The following is an 18,433-nucleotide window of genomic DNA, read 5'->3' on the forward strand; positions in this document are numbered from 1 at the left end:
AACTTATCCTAACTGGTAAATGACGTAAGGCGTGTAATCAGAAGTGGTTTCTGTAACTTGGGAAGATACTTACTGTCTTTTTACACTTTTTCAGGATGCTTCCTGAAGTCTGTTTCTTAATATAGAAATAACTGAGATACTGAATGCCAGAATAGCTCTTCTGAAGTCCAGAGTGCAGATAGTATAGATTTCTGCTGCTTATCTGCAGAGCTACTAATGCGTGGGTGCCTTGTGGTGAAACCTCTCACTCCTTAGAAGTCAGTCACTTATGTAAAACATCGACAGCACTTATGGGAATATGTTAATGTATTGCTAAATTTTTCCAAAATGCTTCCTCTAGTGATCATAACATCAGGTCCTACCAGTCCTTTTCTTTCACTGATACTAATTACTTTCATGTAATCTACAGGTAAGTGATCTTTCCTGAAGATGAACTGTATGCTTTTTAAGTGCTAATAGTTCTTTTTTTTTTTTTAAAGTTCAATTTATACGTTTCCATACAGTGTGCGCTGCAGTTTGTTTGAGGGGTTGAGTGTGGGGGGTTTTTTGGTGGTTTTTGTTTGTTTGGTTTTCTTTTTCCCTTTTCATGTTGTTTGGTTTTTTTTGTTTAAGGGTTTTTGTTTCTGTTTGGTTTTTTTGGGGGAGTTTGTTTGTTTGTTGAAGATCCAACATAAAAGTAGCAGATTTTGCAAATTTGTGGACAGTTTGTCTGTATTTTCTGCTTTTGTCATTCTAAAGATGATTTGCATTACCTTTAAAATGAGTGGTAATTAAAAAGAGAATAAGGTATCTGGAGCTGATGATACTGAATGGTTTGAGCAGCATGCTTCCAGAAAAAGGAAATCATATCCTTACTGCAGTACTGGAATTCTCTAATCAGTAGAAAGGGTGGATGCATGAAAACCAATTAACATATTTTCTGTGACTATCAAAACACCTCTTGATGATAAGACCTCTCAAAAGGGATTGCTACCTGCTGGGTCAAAGGGGAAATATCAACATAGATAACAGACTGTTTGGGTGCTGAAATTACTCTGTTCTCCTTATCTCATAACTTAAGAAAAAGATATAAAAGGAGAAGTCAGCACATCCAGAACAAAAATAAATCATTCTTAATTGAATATGTTGCTCATCCTTGGGACTCATTGCCACAGGAAATTGCCAGTGCTGGTAGATTCAGAAAGTGTGCTAAATGCAACCCACGGTGTGTGTTGTAGGCAGGGAGGGGTTTGATATTGTGGTGTAAGATGTCAATGCCAAACAATGACTTTCCTTCCACCACCACCAAACCGTATTTGTGTCACAGCCACTTAAATTTAACAGTCTTCCAAAATGGAAAATGTGAAAGAACCATGCTAGTAAAGGTTTTTCCATCAAAAATTTCTCGCTTGTCACTTAAAAGCTGTTTTAATTCTTGTTACTTCTAGGCAAAACGGGTAAAAGTCTAATTTTCTTCTCATTCAGTCTGAGGATTTTTGGGGTGGGGGTGGAGGAGAGTAGCAGGGAGGAAGAATTTACAGCCAGAGGGAAAATTCCTTCTAACATGTGACTCAACGAGAAGAACAAAGGATTCATAGTTGCAAGTAATCTAGTATGTAGCCCAATTAAATTCTTTACTTTTTGTATTTTCCTCATGCTTTGGTAAGATTGTCTTCGTGTAGACTTATGCAATATACAGGTAGTCTGAAAGACAGTTGCATGATTTTGTGCAGCGCTGCATGCTGAGACAACTGCATCAGTGTTTCGGTCTCACAATAAATGTTTTCTGCCTTCAAGCTGAAGCTTATTTAGCTTGGCTTATCTGGTGCTGCTGTAGCAACCATCAGTCTCCAGGCAACTGAGGCACATTGACCCCTTGGTTGAACTGAGTGTAGCACTACTTCAATTTAGCTGCCCGAGACAATAGTAATGGTGTTCAATGTGAAAAATGTGACATTTTCTAGTCTGTATGCAGTGGAAAGAATGAATAAAAATATTTAGATGAAACCAAATGTTTAGGTTTGACTTGAAAAAGATTTCAATTTTATATGGTGTATGCTCAGCAGAGCAGCTACAAGCTGCAAGGTTCATTGCTGAGGCAGTGTCCTTATAGGCCGTGTATAAAATGTTCAGAATCTTGCAAGCATTTTTACACAGCAGTAATTCTACAACTGTAAGTGCTTTTTACATCTCTTAAATAGCAAAGACTACTGAGGGTTATTTAGCAAGTTAAAATGTTAATGTTTGTGAATAAGTGGCTGATTCTTTGTTATTACCACTTTTTTAAATTATAGATGATCTTGAAAGTAATTACTTTTTTCTCAGATCAATTATTTGCTGTATTATGAGTGTCTAGCATTCTTTGGAATACTCACATGAACAAAACAGTTTCCTATATGGGTGTACTGGGCTTGTCATTCTTTCTGCTACTCAGTATGAGAGTGAAATTGTGATTCCCGATATATAGGTTAATGTTCATAAGGAGTCTTTGGTAAGATACTGCTTTCATTGTCTGAGTAGAGCACATACAGGTTAAGTGCTGTGGAGACAAAGGGAGACACAAAGGATGGAGGAACAAACTTGAGGTAAAAGGGATTTGTGTTGAAATGATAGCTTTGTTTGTAGTTAGGTTTGTGGGGAGGTGGAGGAATCCCAGGGTCTTAATCACTGTAAAGCCTCCTTTTTTTAAACAAAAACCATAACAAACAAACAAGACCTCTTATTGAGGTAGCATTCTAGTAAGTTTTTTGTGCAAGTCCCTTTTTTGTGTCTAGTTTATTAGTAAATAGATATTAATTGGTTACCATTTCATATACTATCCAGCTTAGTTAACACGGAAGAGATGAGTAAACTGGTAGTACAGTTGAGGTTGTAGCTTTTTTACATTATTGGAAGATAGGCTTTCTACCCATGTGGTTTTTAATGACTTGATGTGCCCTTGTTGTACACTGGGCAGAGGTATAAATTAGTTTCTGTAGGTGTGCCATTAATTTTTCATTTTGCCTTTCAAATCCCACTGTGTTTCCCAGGTGCATTCATTCATGGTCTTCTTGGAAAATATTTGAGTGCTGCTGTTTGAAGATTAGATGGTTTCATTTAATTGAAGGATTTATTTGTACATTTAATCAAAACAATTGATTCTCAAAACCAGTATTAGATTATTTGCTTGTTCGTAAGCAATAGTCTTCATCACAGCTAGAATTCTGAAGTATTTATTTTTGCTAGTAATGTAAAAGTGCTAATGATGTGAATAATGTATCCATACAATAATTTTACATGTCACGTCTACGGTTTTCCTGACAGAATTTAATTATTATAACCTGTACATTTGTAATTAATTTTCTTTTGGATTGAAAATTTGCTTTTTTTTCTTCTAAGATATCACAAACCCTTTTTCTGATTCCATTTTAACTTTTCCAGCCTTCTAACTAAACTTTTTGGTTAATTCTTTTATTTCAGCCAGTTAGTGAAAACATTTATTGTAAAATTGCACCTTGATTATCTGTTGTAAAAAAACTCCAAAGACTTCAAAGCGCTTGGATGGTAGTGGTGGCAGTATGAGGTGGGTTATCTTTTCAGTCCCAGTGTTGCTTTCGTTGAATGAATGAGTAAAAGACTACGGTGGATATTTGGGGTTGATTCACGTTGGTGATGTATGATAGCAGGTGGGGTGAGGTGAGGTTCCCTGTAACAGGTACATGTTTCGCTTCAGTCATCAGTAGTGCTGTAGGCTGTTTTAGTCAAGAAGTCAATACACTTTGCTTGGAAATTAATTACGTTCAACTTTTATAACTCTGAAAGCCAAAATGCAAGTTAAAAAGGTGTAAATAAAAGTATGTTTTAGTTAAAACATAGAAATAGTGGTTATCATGCTGCATTTTAATATTACTTTGTGCTGTGCTATTTGTTTTGAAAAGTCATATGATGGTTTTCCGAAGAAACGTGGAAACAGTCTTTTATTAAGGATTTTCTGTCTTGTCCTCAATTCCATCTATATTTCATGGTATAAAGGAAGATAATCAGCAATTTTGGAATTTTTTTTCATTTGAAACAAAGTCTTGATAAGATTACTAAGCAAATTCCATGTTTGTGGTGAAAATATTCAAGAGTTGTGTTGCAGCAAGTGACGCGTGAAAAGCTGTTGATGGGGCAGAAGTTCCTCTTGGGCTTCCTGGAAATTTGGAGTATTGCTGCAGTTAACCTGACCAGCCAGCCCTATCTAGGTGTCCATTGCCATCCCAGGTGTCCAGCTGACAGAATTCAGAAAGTCAAGTGAACAGGTGTAGCAGTGGTTCCCCACGTCTCCTAAATGGAGTTAAAGATGGTACCAGAGATACTGTAAGAATAAAAGGAAGCAATAGCACAGTCTTCCCATTGCATTGCATAACCAGGCAAAGCCAACTGTTACATGCTCCCTCATAGTGTAACTGGCCTTAAAAATTCTAGAGATAAAGTCACTTTTCTTCACTTGTCCAAATTAAGCTAGGAAACATAAGGCTATATTGCTTTTGCTGCTATCACTTGATAAGCAACTCTTTTAATTTCTCAAGAAAAGCAGTTAATTTGTATTTTAAAAATAAATTCTTAAATTATCATTAGGTACATAGCATTAATACGTTTGAATATCTAAGCTCATTTACACAGAATCACAGAACGTTAGGGATTGGAAGGGACCTCAAAAGATCATCTAGTCCAATCCCCCTGCCGGAGCAGGAACACCTAGATGAGGTTGCACAGGAAGGCGTCCAGGCGGGTTTTGAATGTCTCCAGAGAAGGAGACTCCACAACCTCTCTGGGCAGCCTGTTCCAGTGCTCTGTCACCCTCACTGAGAAGAAGTTTCTTCTCAAATTTAAGTGGAACCTCCTGTGTTCCAGCTTGTGCCCATTACCTCTTGTCCTATCATTTAATTGCAATGTAAGTTTTAATTTTGATGTTACTATCAATAGTACACTGTTCAGATAAACGTTGCTTGCCATTGACCCAAAATACACCAAAGATGACTTCTAGATGAAGTAAGTTGATGTTAATATTTGGTCTACTGCGTGAATTTCCTCTATATTTCATGAAGCTAGACAATTGCATGGAAAGCATTAGTAACATCTTCTCAGAAGTGTAGTAGAACAGCTCACAGAAAATTTACCTTTAAACATAATTTGTGTGAAATTTGTGATAAGTGTTTTCAGTAGTGGTTGGCCATTAGTAGTTGTTGGTGATATCTAGTGCTTTTGATTCCTTTACTTTGTGTTAATAGGAATAAAGGGTAGTTTTGAGCTTCCCACAACAGCCTGGTGCTGTGATGAAAAATGTAGTATGGTTGGTAAATGGTATGACCCTAACCGCATTGATCTGGTACTTGTACTTCAAGGGATACTGACAGTGCAGGAGCAATAATATGTTTTTATTTTAAACAAGAAATAAAAATATCCTTTGAAATTTATTGTTGACACATATTGGCTGAAGTAGGTAATTAGGTGATCTGTCACTAATTGAAAAGCATCATCATAATATAAGGCAAAGCTACAACATAGCAATCTCTGTTTTTAAAGCAGAGGGGGAAAGGGGTGTTGATTGGATATAAACTGATTAAGAAGCCGTCTTGGAATTGGTTGTTCCAGCCATCGTTGTTGTCCTGTCATGAAAGGAGGAGAGTTCAGTAATGGTTTAACTACAATTAAATCCCTCCCCTTTCTTTATGGAAACTCAACTGTAGGCATTTCAGCATTAGCCTAAACAATGGTTTTGAATATGTTAAGCCCCTAACAATTAGGGAGCAGTTTGGGGCACTGAATAATGTGGAATGATGCAATTGAACCTGACAGCTTCAACAGTCAGCCTACTCATGGGACCTGAAAGTTGTTCACACTTGGTTTCATCTCTCATCACACGCTGAGTATTAAAACCTTACTGGTGTGGAGCTGCAGCAGAAACGAGGCCTGTTAGCAGAAAATAATTCATAGCATAAAACTTGAAAGGAACAGGGGAATAGGCATGCTCTGATGTTCTCAAATTTTTGAGACTTAATGTAATTGTGTACGGATATGTATTGTGTCATTTTTCTCCCCTTTGTTTTTTTTTGTTAAAGAACATGTAACTTTTGAAATTAAGAAACTGTTTTCCCTGGAAATTTAATGTCCAGTTATGAATGCAAATAGTTGTAAACTTGGGAAACTTTATAGTCACACAGTTACAGTAAAATACCATTTTGGAGTGATGCAAACAAATAAAAATCTTCTAAATATTCGGAGGATATTTGTATATATGAGTTAAGAGCTAAACTTGCAAGTTAACTACATTTCTATTAGAAGAATATACTTGCACTTTCTTTCTTCCTGTAGAGGAAGTGCTTTAAAGCATCAATCAAATATCGATCATTTATTCTTACTGCACTTGGGCGTTCCGTGCCTTACGGTGTATCTTCCTTCTGTGCTGCTCTGCTGCTTATTGCTTTACTGATTTATTGAACGTGCCATCAACGAAAGCGGGGTATTACATACCACTAGATGGGCTTAAATCCTTTTGCTAAAATATCTTCAGGAAAATGTGCTGCCTTTTTGAAAACTTAGCAGTCTCTTATGTTATTAGTTCATACATTTTGATCGTGTATTGTGTGGACGGTTCAGATAGAATCAGTTGAAATAAAGAATACTACAGCTTTAAAAGTTCTGCATTTTCGAACATGTTCCAGTCCTATGACCTTAATACGTATTGACAGGATGATTGCGCATTTTTAATAAATGCTTGCTGCAGCTTGTTTCGACTGTGCGTGAAACATGAGGCTCCTATTCCACCTTTAAATAATGTCGCACTCCTCCACCTCTGCTTTCCTGTCAGATGAAGTTGTCACATACATAATAAAGCTTCGCAAATCGTTATTCTTGTCATTTCACATTGCCATTTAAAGACAACTATTTAAAGTTTTTTTTGTTTACCTCCTGCTTACTTGACCAATTTTATTAATGTGACTTTTTCCTTTAAGAGCTGCATAGGATGATACATGATGCACTAGAACTTTTGTAGTTCCAACTTGTTGTAGGACACCTTTACTATTATTTTAAAGTATAAATGGGGGTTAAGTTTAGGGTGAACCACCACTTGTGAAAAAACTCAGGTTCTTAGATACTGTTTAAATCATGCTAAGTCTTTTGATCTGTTATATCAACCCACTTAGCAAACAGTTTAATTCCTTTGATGTCCTTTGTTTTGTGATGTGATGGTTACTCAACAGACTTTAGCAACTCCTTTCAAGATACTTAGATACTTTTAGAAAGTTCTTAAAGCTATTTGAGCACGTTTCAGTCAAAAAAACCATGTATTCTCCTTGCTGATTATAGCTGCCCTGCCATCATAAATTAATAGATAGTTGCTATTGCAGTTTAAGTAGCCTTGCAGTGAATTACACATTAAATATAGCAGCTTATCTCTAAAAAGTGAGCGGTACGTTTACTAGAATTAAGAGAAATCTTTTATAGAAATATTTTACAACTAAACACAAATAAGACCTGATGTTTTTAATTTTTAAAAAAAGAATGGACTATATTAGTAGAATTCATAACCTCAGCCTATTTATTTAAAAAAAAAATAGTTTTGCTAATCTTGTCTCTTAGTTGTTGAAGCAAGTAATGGTTGAATCTTGTAATATTCCATTCTGTAAGGTTCCTTCAGTGAAAGGATTTGATAAAAAACTGCAATGCTTTTGAAGTTTGTTTCGTTTTTGAGGGAAAATTAGCTGAAGGTTGGTAGTGAACAGTAATAGTGGAGTTGGAATGACTCTAGGCATTTACTAAGGAAAATAGCAGGAGCTGTGCGGTGTTGCTGCCTTCATCAGTAAGTGTGATGGTACTAACACATACTGTGTTTCTGGAAGCTCTTATACCAGGGTAGGTGGACACGCCTGCAGTATTTTTAAGACTCAGAACTAATTCAGATTAAGACATGCAATTCTTAAAAGAAAAAAAAAAAGAAAGAAATAGCAGCCATACTTGAAGTGAAAGTGTGGTTCTGTGTCTAGCAATCTTGCACACACCTTGAAACTGAAAAGTGAAAGAAACCTGATAATTTTAAGTGGCTTTTTCTAACTCTGTGACAGTAGAAGAATGTAAGTATCAGGCACAATTTCTCACCAATGTGTAGTAAATAAAGCATCATTGAAAACAGTTGTGTGAATTCATAAAAGTCCATTCATCAAGTTTAATATGTTGGCTGAAAGCCAAAACTTAATGGTAGTGTGTGATTCTTTCCAGAGACATAGTTTATACTCTGTAATATTTTGCTGTAATAACCAGTATGTTTTCCCCCCTCTTGTGTGCAGTTATACATGTCAAAATGTCCCACAAATTGAGTTCATTACTGTTCACCTTTTTTTTTTCTTCAAAAACAGTTGCCTCTGTAAAGGTTGTTTACATTTTCTTAAAAGATTCATTTTAAAATCAGTGATCACACAGATTGTGTAACTTTGATTTTTTTTTTTAGCCCTCCCTCCTTGCAATCTTTTCTTTGTTCTGAGATAATTTTTCTATCAGGTAGGAAAATGCCTTTTTAATAAGCAGCCATGCCTTTTTTTTGTTTGATTGCCTGTCTCTGCAACTCAGCACTTGACACAAATCTTTTCTTCGAAAGGGAAAAAGCATAAGCAGCCAAGGAAGAAGGTATTTTTATTGCGTTGGATTATGCAAGATTTTGGCCAGCCTCCTCAGCTTCATCTGTTTAAGGGTTCATTTTCGCTTGTTTGGCACAAGTCCCAGCAGAGACCTTCGGAATTGTGGTTAGCAACATGAATGAACACAAACTTTGGGAGCTCTTCAATAAGTAGAGCTGGCCAACTGCCAAAAATACAGTTCCTTATATGGGGTCAGGGCAAAGCTGCGATTCGGCGAGCCCCCTATTGTATAGAAAACATACTTGTAATGGCTGTTTGCGTTCTTTAAAATAAAAACAAAACACAACAAAAAAACACCAGGCTTCCAATTCTATCAAAATAGGAAGTAACAAAATAGTGTGCAGGTTTTACTAATGACGGAGTGGAGCAAAGGAAATATGGCTCTGTGTAGTTAAACTATAGAGCTGAAAGTTGGACCTTTTGACCCCCACAGCCGGCTTGTGATGTAAGGAGCCCAAGCATTTGTGAGACATCTGTTGTCTACCTGCTCTTATTTTGTAAATGGTTTAATAAGATTAAATAATTAGTAGGATATCCACATGGTCACCACGCTACTAAGTCCTAGCAGTGAGTGCATACTTAGGATTGCAAGGAAGTCTGCCCGTCCTGCTACATGGTGGTTGTTTTAAAATGCAGTTTAGGTATTTTTAATATTTGCTGCAGTAAGTTTTTGTTAGAAGGTATTTTTATTAACACATCTTGCCAGTGAGAAGTAAAACACTTTAAAACACAGTATGTTTACAAAGTACTGCGATTCCATTTCTGTACTCACAAAAGGAAAATAATACTCTTTCTTTTAAATATGTTCAGTTTAAAAAAAACAACAACAAACTTCAAATAAAAGGTTAATAATGATGCATCAGGAAGGCTTCTTTAAAATATATTTAGCATTTTCCCCCCTTTTTAAAAATCAGGATTCAAGTTTTACTTGGTTTCTTGCAGGCAAACACCCTACCTGGATCTTCTCTCAGTCTGCCTCCATCCCACATGTACGGCAATAGGCTGAATCCAAATTCGGCAATGGCAGCACTTATAGCTCAGTCTGAAAACAGCCAAGCAGGTAAGCTTCCCACTGCTGCTGACAAACGTGCAACTTCACAGGCTTACGTATTTTTTAAAAGATGGTTACATTTTATTTTTGAACTCTGCTCAGCATTTGGTTATTAAATGTCTGTATAAAGTTGGTTTGTGTCAGAAGTAAATTCTTGGTTGTCCTGCAGAACAGTGCGGGTTTTCTTCCTTTTTTTTTTTTTTTTTTTTTCCCCAAAGTGTACAAGATAGTGCGGAGCCATTGACGTGTTTAGTACAGGTTTATCTTGAAGACATCAGTGATTGATGTGTTCAGTTCCGAGCTCTTTGCGACCAGAGTAACACAGCTCTGGGTTTTGTCGTGAATAGTTTAAACCTTTATTTGCATAATTCATGAAATTGTATTACATACAACTTCCTATGAAAGAGATCCCGTTAGAGAACCTGCGCAGCATTTAATAATCCGGTGAATATTTCCCGCTCGGCGTCGGGTGCCGTTCGCTCTCTGCAGTTTTAATGAGCGCTGCCTTTGCTTTGTTTCACCCCGGCCGGATTTGTTGACATGTCGCAGCGGTCGGGCCTGTTTGGGGGAAGGGAACGAGTTTAGCAGTTTACCAAGAATGGATCAGTCATGTCTTTGCCCTCCGAGGGGTCGGAGGTCACCTGACTCAGAATAGGGGGAGGGCAACCTTGAAGGGGGCAGATAGGGTTATTTTATTGAAAGGCCATAGGGAAAATAACCCTTTTGAGTCCTTCCAAGCAAAACGTTTTCGTATATTTAATGAGGCCTTTTTTGTTTGTTTTACTACCTTTTTAGCAAGGGGTTTTCCTATGCTTCTGCTTATAAATAGGAATTAGTGAATTACACGCTTTCATAAAGTTTTCAGTAAATTTGTGGAATAATATGTGCTTGCTAGATGGCAGTGGCAAGTTTAGTACGTTATATATTTTATGAGTTGTTTTGGGACACAAAGTGTTAAAAAAATACAGAGCATCAGGATTTGCTGTGATAAGCATACAGATTAGCTGTCCACAGCTGTGATTCATTACTTTCACCGTAGAAATTAAAAGTGGCTGAGGGGAGGGTACTGCAAATGCAAACCACGCTTCTGTGCTGTAAAACTGAAAGGAATGAAAGAAGTTAACATAATCCATGGCCTGGTACAGCCTCAGAAATGTGTAAGGACAACACCTTACACGCTACAGTTCAGCAATCTTAAACTAGTTACGTATTCGCTCGTCAGTGGTAACTACAAATAGAAGTTGAGACTTAAGGTATTTTTAAAACATCTACATCAGTTTTAAAGCTCTTCTCCAAGAGGAGTCGATTTATCAGCTGTGAAATATTTACACTGCAGATCAAGATCTTGGAGATAACAGCCGCAGCCTTGTTGGCAGAGGAGGTTCACCCAGAGGAAGTCTCTCACCACGGTAAGCGTTATTTACACTGGGGAGTGCAGGCAGGGGAAATGTCTTAAGATTTGGAAACTCCACTGTCTTTTTACTAGTACTCCATGTATATGTGTAGAAATACGTGCACATGTATACACACTTTTATTTTTATATAGATATATCCATCTAAAAAAACCCCTAGTGTGTCCAAATAGCTAAAAATGTGCTGAAATTTACTTTTACTGAAATTAGGTTTACAAATGAAGGACTTCACTTAAGAAATGGAGACTTGCTTTAAAGGGATTTATCTATAATTTAATCCACGTGTACTACTTATCTCCTCAGATTTGTTATCATAATCAGATTTTTAGTCATATTTGCAAAAATTCCAAAATCCCATGTGTTAAAAACAAATTACAACAATCACAGGAATAAGATGGTCTGAGAAGTTAAATATCAGTAAAAATGTCAAATATTTTCTTCCCTTTGCCTCACCAGTCCAAAATATGCAACTATTCTCTATGGAAAAAAAGTTTTGGTTTTTTTTTTTTGTTCTGCTGCAATTCACCTCTACTACAGAACTTGGGCATAAGAATTCTGCTCATATTATATCACAGTATTTTCTTTTAAAATACTTGCTGTTAAAATTCCGATTTTGCTTTTAAAATACTTCAGTAATATTTTCTGTATATTTTAAGTGAATCTTTGTTTTTAAAGGGCTTTATTTTCCATACTGGGTCCCATATGAATTAGATTTTATAGTGTTATTACTGTATTTTTTTACTTAGGGACTAAACATGGGAATATTATCTTGAAAAGGATTTTAGGATAGCTAAAAAGTGGTAGTTACACAGGTACAGCATTGCAGTAATGAATTTGATTTTTACAGCATGTGTTTATTACGGCAATTTAGAATAAATACCTCCAAATTAATAATTTAATGTACATGCTTGGTGGTGTTGATCTTGTCTTATATTCCTTAATTAATCAAAAGACTTCTTGTCGAACAGGGTGAGAATATCCATTATAATACTCACATGATATTACCTAGTCATGAACTGGCTTTTAAGCTTTACAATACATGTTGCTTCTAAAACAATAAATAGAAAATTTACATTTTAGTTTAGACTGTGTTCTTAGTATAAATACATATATTTGCTTTAGCATATAAATCTTTACATAAATAAGGAACATGTCTGTGTATATACAGACAAGTAAGGAGCGTTTTGCAAAGGGAAATGCTCAACAATTAGGAAATTGCAGAATGTTTGGATATATATTAAGTTGTCCTCTTATGCATCCGCGTTGTGGTAAATGCGAGTTGTAATCCCTGGTTAGTTAATATGCAAATATTGCTATTCGCACGATTTGCAGTAGGCCATAGTTGTGTTCAGGCTGGCTTTAGATAGAATATTTGGGAACTAAACTTCTTAAATATGATTGGTTTTTGGAGTTTATGTTCAGGGCATGCATAGCCCAGCGCTTACAACACGGTCAGATTTCAGCAGGTTTTGATGGACGGGGATGGCACAGAACTGCGTGGTGCAAAATGACAGATCTCGGTCTGTGACCACAGAGCTTCCCTCAGCGCATTGAAGCTGTGTCACCTCGCAGAAAGCCAATAGCTTTGGCTTGGCAGTGGAGTTGTTCAAGAACAAGCCAAAAAGAGGGGAAAAGGAAGAAATCACTGCTGTAGTTCCAAAATTGAAAGATGGAAAAACTTAGTCTGAAATACCTGGCATGGAAAAAAATTTAGAAAACGTACCCATTCGATTAAGTTCAGTAGTCACCAAATTTCACCCCTGGTTTGTGTAGTAAGACAGATCACACATGGGTCAATGTTTCTAAAATGTGTAGGTAACTCCTCACCTTTCCCACTTAAATAAGTAAATGACTCTGATTACTTAAAATATGGTTTAAAGTGATTAAAAAACTAACTTCAAAAGTCTGCTCTCTGAAAATGTTGCAACTTTGAATGTTACCTCCCTTATCTATTAAAATTATTTTTCTGTAAGTTCTGACTCTCTTCCCCTTGAAACTTATGAGATTCATAAATAACGCACTTCTCCAAATTTTCAAATAGTTGCTTAGAATAAAAACACTTGCAGAAATCATTGCTGTTGATGACACAGCCAGTTGCAGTTCTTCAGAGAAGACATATGTGACTCATGAAGCGTGTGGTCATTTCAAACTCTTATTCTCTTTACCCCTATATAACCATAGTGTTTAATGTTTGAACTGTCATATTTAAAATTTTAGTATATATGGGAAATATAAATATAGCTGGTATATATGAGCTGTTTCCATTTTGTAAAGGAATTGCTGCTTTTCCCAAGGTAGCACTTAAACGTTCCCCCCCTATACTTAACCTTAGATTTAAAAATGTGTTATGTAATATCTGCATTGAAATCTGTATGCATGCCTATATCTCAGTGCAGTATTGCTTACAATTAATACTATAAGAGCATGAATAACTGTACCCTTAACTTAAACAAAAACCAGTTGTGAAAGAAAGCGAGGTATGACACATGTGACAAGGGATTCCCATCTCAGTGGCTGCGTCAGACCTGCACATACAGCACACCTATAATCCTGCTGGAAACTATGATCAAATACTGTTTGGAATAAGGATTCAACCCTGGGATGCAGGAACTGCATCATGTCTATGGATGAGGTAGAGAGGTTCAGCTGGAAAGGATGGATTGGCTGATGTTGCGATACAGGGAAATCGAGATTTTGAGGTTTTTGTCCTTCTGTACAGGCTTCCAGTGAAGGACTACAGAGGTTATACACGTGTTGCCTTGTTTCTACCTTTGTGAAATTGATAGGAAACAGCCCTAAGCCCAGCAAGAATTTTGTTGGTGATTTATAATTCAAACAGCACAATCTGTCAAGAGTAGCGTTATGCGCCCTTCAAAAGCATGCAGGCGGAGAAGGAAGCTGCTGGGGGGTTGTGTGGTGCTTTTCTGTAATTTTGGTTTTCTAGTTTTGGTTTTGTGTTTTCTGCTTTGTTTTGATTTGTTACTTTTAAAGTGCGCTTTTTGTACGAAGCGTAGTACATCTGTTGAGAACGTTTCTGCATAAACCTTTGTTCTTACCGCTTCAGCACGTCGTGTAAACAACTGGTTTTAAGGCTGTTTTTGCCATGTCCGTGCTGAACTGTTAAATGCTGTTGAGTTGTCATCTCTTGTCAAAAAACACCGCCTTGGTTACCCATTCATCAGGGTTTTTTGGTTTTACACGTGTTTTTCTTCTTTTATCCTGTATGCAAAAGAGGAATTTATATTTATAAATACTTCGAGAACTCTGAAGTCACCCACTTAAAACCTTTTCTCGTAAAAATCACTTTGCTGTGGTGCCTACAAAATGCTTGACAGTCATTAGGTAGCTAATGTGCTGTGACCACTGCTTATTACGCTAATCATAATTAACACACTGATTTCCTGAGCCCTACATGTTGTCCTTTACAGAGACTGTGATGGTCTTGTTGGTGAGTTTGCACTACATGTAGGTCAGTGCAGCTGTGATCCTGTGATGGCACCAGTAATATATAAGACTCTGAATCTGAGCTCACTGGAGTTGATTGAAAAAAACAACCACAACAACAAAAAACCCCCAAACCCCAAACCAACCACAAAGCAAACAAAAAGAAAAAAACACCAACCAACTTTCAGTGGGCTTTGCTTGGTCCCATGTGAGGAATGGGACCATGCATGCACAAGGCCAGAATCCCAAATCAGAAATATGCTGAGCATCTGATTCTTCTCGCAGGTTAAATTTTGCCCCATCCAATGCAGAAGAAGCCAACTTACAGGACCTGAGGGGTACCCAGCTTTCTTAGTGGCTGTGTGCTGAATATTTAATTTTCTCCTGAATGAGAAAAGATGTGTGGCAAAGGGATTATTCTTTGAACTATGTGTGATCGTGAGCGAAAAAGAAAGTCTATTCAGCGTGCACAGGACAGGCAGAGGATAACTTTAACTTTCATTGCACCCCTTGTGAAACAATATTTTTGTGAAGTCCCTCAAAAATCTGTTTTTATGATACTTTTTAGAACAAGTTAGGCAGTGGAATTATGTGTGGCCTTGCTATGTGGAAGTATCATTACAGTGCTGATCTTAAGAAATTGTTTTTATTTTCCCAGTTTTCTCTGGGAAAGATTGGAAGATTTTTTTTTTTTAAGACAGGTGCTCTGTGTATCCATATACAATGGTTTTCTGCTGTAGAAACATGTGTTTTATAATTTAATGCAGTGTTGTTTGTCAGTCGGGTATTATGCTAGTCCGTATGCAAGAAGAGGTTATGCGCTTTCTCAGTATAAATTCTCACGTGAGAACCACAAGTTCTTAGTGGTTTTGATAAATTAAATTAGTCTTGGAAGATATGTAGGTCCTAAGGGCTCACACAAGGTAAGAAACTTTAACAGCCTTTTACTAATACATTTCTTTCTTTAAATAAACTGCAATATTTTCAACAGATCCCCTGTAAGCAGCTTGCAGATCCGCTATGATCAATCAGGGAACAGTTGTGGGGAAAATCTGCCCCCAGTAGCAGCCAGCATAGAACAGCTTCTGGAGAGGCAATGGAGTGAAGGACAACAGTTTTTGTTAGAGCAAGGCACCCCTAGTGACAGTGAGTACTCACTTCTCTTCTGGTTCTTACTGCTTTTACTAACTGTGCTATTCAGGTCTTGTCCAAGTATTTAAAAAAACGTATTTTCTGCTGTGAATAGAAATATAACTGCAGTGTATAATTGTAACATAGTTCTTAATGCAGCACATGGCTCCAGTGGATTACAAAAGAGTTCTCTATAATTATGTACATTTTTATGGATGGGGAAATTGTGTCATGCAAAACGAAGTGACTTGCAGATCCAGCTGGTCGACTGCAGAGTTTGGAAATGTAATTTGGACTCTCAAATCCACTACTGTAAATACTATAGCTCAGTTCCTCAGTTTGCTTGATATTGTGAGATACAAATTGGCATAATATATTTTATTGTTACATTCTTCATTTTAATTTTTTCTAAACTGACTACATCTGTAGTCATATTTACAAATGTTACAGAGGTGTCCTACTGGGTTTTCGTATCTTGGTTATGTTCTGCATTTCTCATGGAATTCTTAAAGCAAGGAAATAATTCTTTTCTCAAGTCATGTTTAATAGAGTGGAATTGTCCAAGTATGAATACGTTAAAAGCGTAAGCAGTGAGTCGACCACTTGGATCTCCATATTCTATAATGTATCAGTATCAAAGACAATGGTTGAATACATTTAATTTTTTTTTAATACCAGGTTAGGATTTGTGTTATATATTTTGTTGAACATATTATTCTTCTCATTGGTAGTATAAAGTGGTATCTAGTTGGTATTTTTATGAATGGTATCCTGACAAAAATGCTAATTGTGAGGAAATTCATGCAGGGATAATCCTTTAAACATGATAGCTGGAGGACAGGTTTAGCTAAGTCTTATTGCATCTCATTTGGGCTCACTGAGGGTTCCTTTGTATGTTCTTGAAGAGGAGGGATAAAAGCTAAATCCTTGGGAAATGACCAGATGTGCCTATACCAGTAGACTTATGTCTGTAGTAGGCCCAGAGGTCATGTTAAACAAATACAGTTTAGAATTTAAAAAAAAAAAAATGGGCTATCCCTGTGGCTTTACAGTCACACTCCAGTACTGGTTGGGAAATCCAAGTTCTGAAACCAAATCGGAGTTAGAAAAAACTGTGCTTAGTGAAAATCAGGTTAGCGCAGAAGATGATGCCCTTTTTCTGGAAAAAAAGGGGTGGTAAGTGCAGTGCTCACACAGTGCTCCCTGCTGGGTGATCTGTAGATCGCGGCTCAGACCAAGAGAGCTGCTCCCAGCAAGGTGAGCCATGGTGACCTCACTTGGGTGACGCTTTTTTCATTGCTTCTCCAAGTTTGTGATTCACTGTACAGGGCATTAAAGCAGAAAAACTCCCTTGTCACAAATGTGTCTGTTTCCACATAAACATGGTTGGTTGGCTGTATTGTTAGTTGGATGCATATTTGTCAAACTTTCTCTGTTTTGAGAATATTTAAAATTTCGAATACTGCAGCCAAAATAGATTTTTCCCAACTAAGCAATTAACCTGTGCTACTACAATAATACTGTTGTTCTATTCTGGTTTGGGAATAAGTTATCATATACCACTGTTTGCTTTAAATGAATGTCAGCCCTTGTGATGCGACTTTATTGGTATTGAAGCCAGGGTGTAGATATATTACAAAATTACTATCACATGCTATGTACTTTTTTCTGCACTTCAAATTACACAAAATTGATCCTAAACCTTTCCACTTGAAGTCAAATTTCTGTAAGGTATTTCTCAGTAATAATTTTATTTGTATTTTCACATATGACTTAATGCTTTAAATTGTAATACATAAATTTTAAAAAAATGAAGATGTTATTAATTCTTTGAATGCAGTTGTTAAAGATAACACACATTTTTACCTTAGTTTTAGGAATGCTTAAATCATTACACCAACTTCAGGTTGAAAACAGGCGGTTAGAAGAACAGATCAAGAATCTGACTGCTAAGAAGGAGCGGCTTCAGCTACTCAATGCGCAGCTTTCGGTGCCCTTCCCAACAATAACGTCAAATCCCAGTCCTTCTCATCAAGTGCACGCCTTTCCAGTACAAGCAGGTAAGCACAGGAGAGTATTGAAGTGTCTAAGTAATTTGAACACGTGTTTATAGGAAGTATCTATTTCATCCACATATGCCATTGGTGGGATTCATTCATTGATGGATGAATACAGACGAAGTATTTGTTGGTGTGTTTAAATGTTTAAAGGTCAATTGGGAGATTTATATGAACCATTACTACTTGTTTTAGTGCAGTTTCTTTTTTACTTCAGTCTGAAGCACTCTGAATCTATTGATTCACGAATTATTTAGTTAATATTTTACTATTTAGCAATGATTTTGAGGTGGACTTTACATTCTCTATGCTTACCTTTGACATTATTTTGAAATAATTATTCTGAATCTTTTCACGTGTTACAGAATTGTAACCACTGTGTTTTTTGAAACTATTACTTTAGCACCTAGCACTGATTCCTTGAACAGCAGTAAAAGCCCTCATCTGGGAAACAGTTTTTTACCGGACAATTCTCTTCCTGTATTAAATCAGGTAACATTTATTTGTTACTTCTAAACTTAAGCTTGTTATGGGTTAACTCATCATAGTCCTCGCATTGTGCCATTAGGTGAAATTTTCTGCAGCTGAGAGGGTTTTGCTGTTTGTTTTTCTACCAGGAGATAACCTCCAGCGGCCAAAGCACCAGCAGCTCATCGGCTCTTTCCACTCCCCCACCTGCTGGGCAGAGCCCAGCGCAGCAAG

The 18,433-nt window shown here is 36.8% G+C and overlaps 1 protein-coding gene across 1 annotated transcript in view; it reads left to right on the forward strand.

Annotated features, from left to right (window-relative positions):
• The window catches only part of MLLT10 (myeloid/lymphoid or mixed-lineage leukemia (trithorax homolog, Drosophila); translocated to, 10), a gene marked incomplete at its 5' end in the record, with an annotated part of 68,544 nt that overhangs the window by 42,118 nt on the left and 7,993 nt on the right, over positions 1 to 18,433 (forward strand). The window contains 6 exons of the mRNA XM_010189266.1: positions 9,579 to 9,696; positions 11,024 to 11,096; positions 15,535 to 15,689; positions 17,546 to 17,734; positions 18,135 to 18,223; positions 18,349 to 18,432. Coding sequence (XP_010187568.1) covers positions 9,579 to 9,696; positions 11,024 to 11,096; positions 15,535 to 15,689; positions 17,546 to 17,734; positions 18,135 to 18,223; positions 18,349 to 18,432 — 708 coding nt within the window. The remainder of the gene's footprint in view (positions 1 to 9,578; positions 9,697 to 11,023; positions 11,097 to 15,534; positions 15,690 to 17,545; positions 17,735 to 18,134; positions 18,224 to 18,348; position 18,433) is intronic.

The sequence above is a fragment of the Mesitornis unicolor genome, unplaced genomic scaffold (assembly GCF_000695765.1).
Source record: "Mesitornis unicolor isolate BGI_N332 unplaced genomic scaffold, ASM69576v1 scaffold24837, whole genome shotgun sequence".
NCBI classification, from domain to species: Eukaryota; Metazoa; Chordata; class Aves; order Mesitornithiformes; family Mesitornithidae; genus Mesitornis; species Mesitornis unicolor.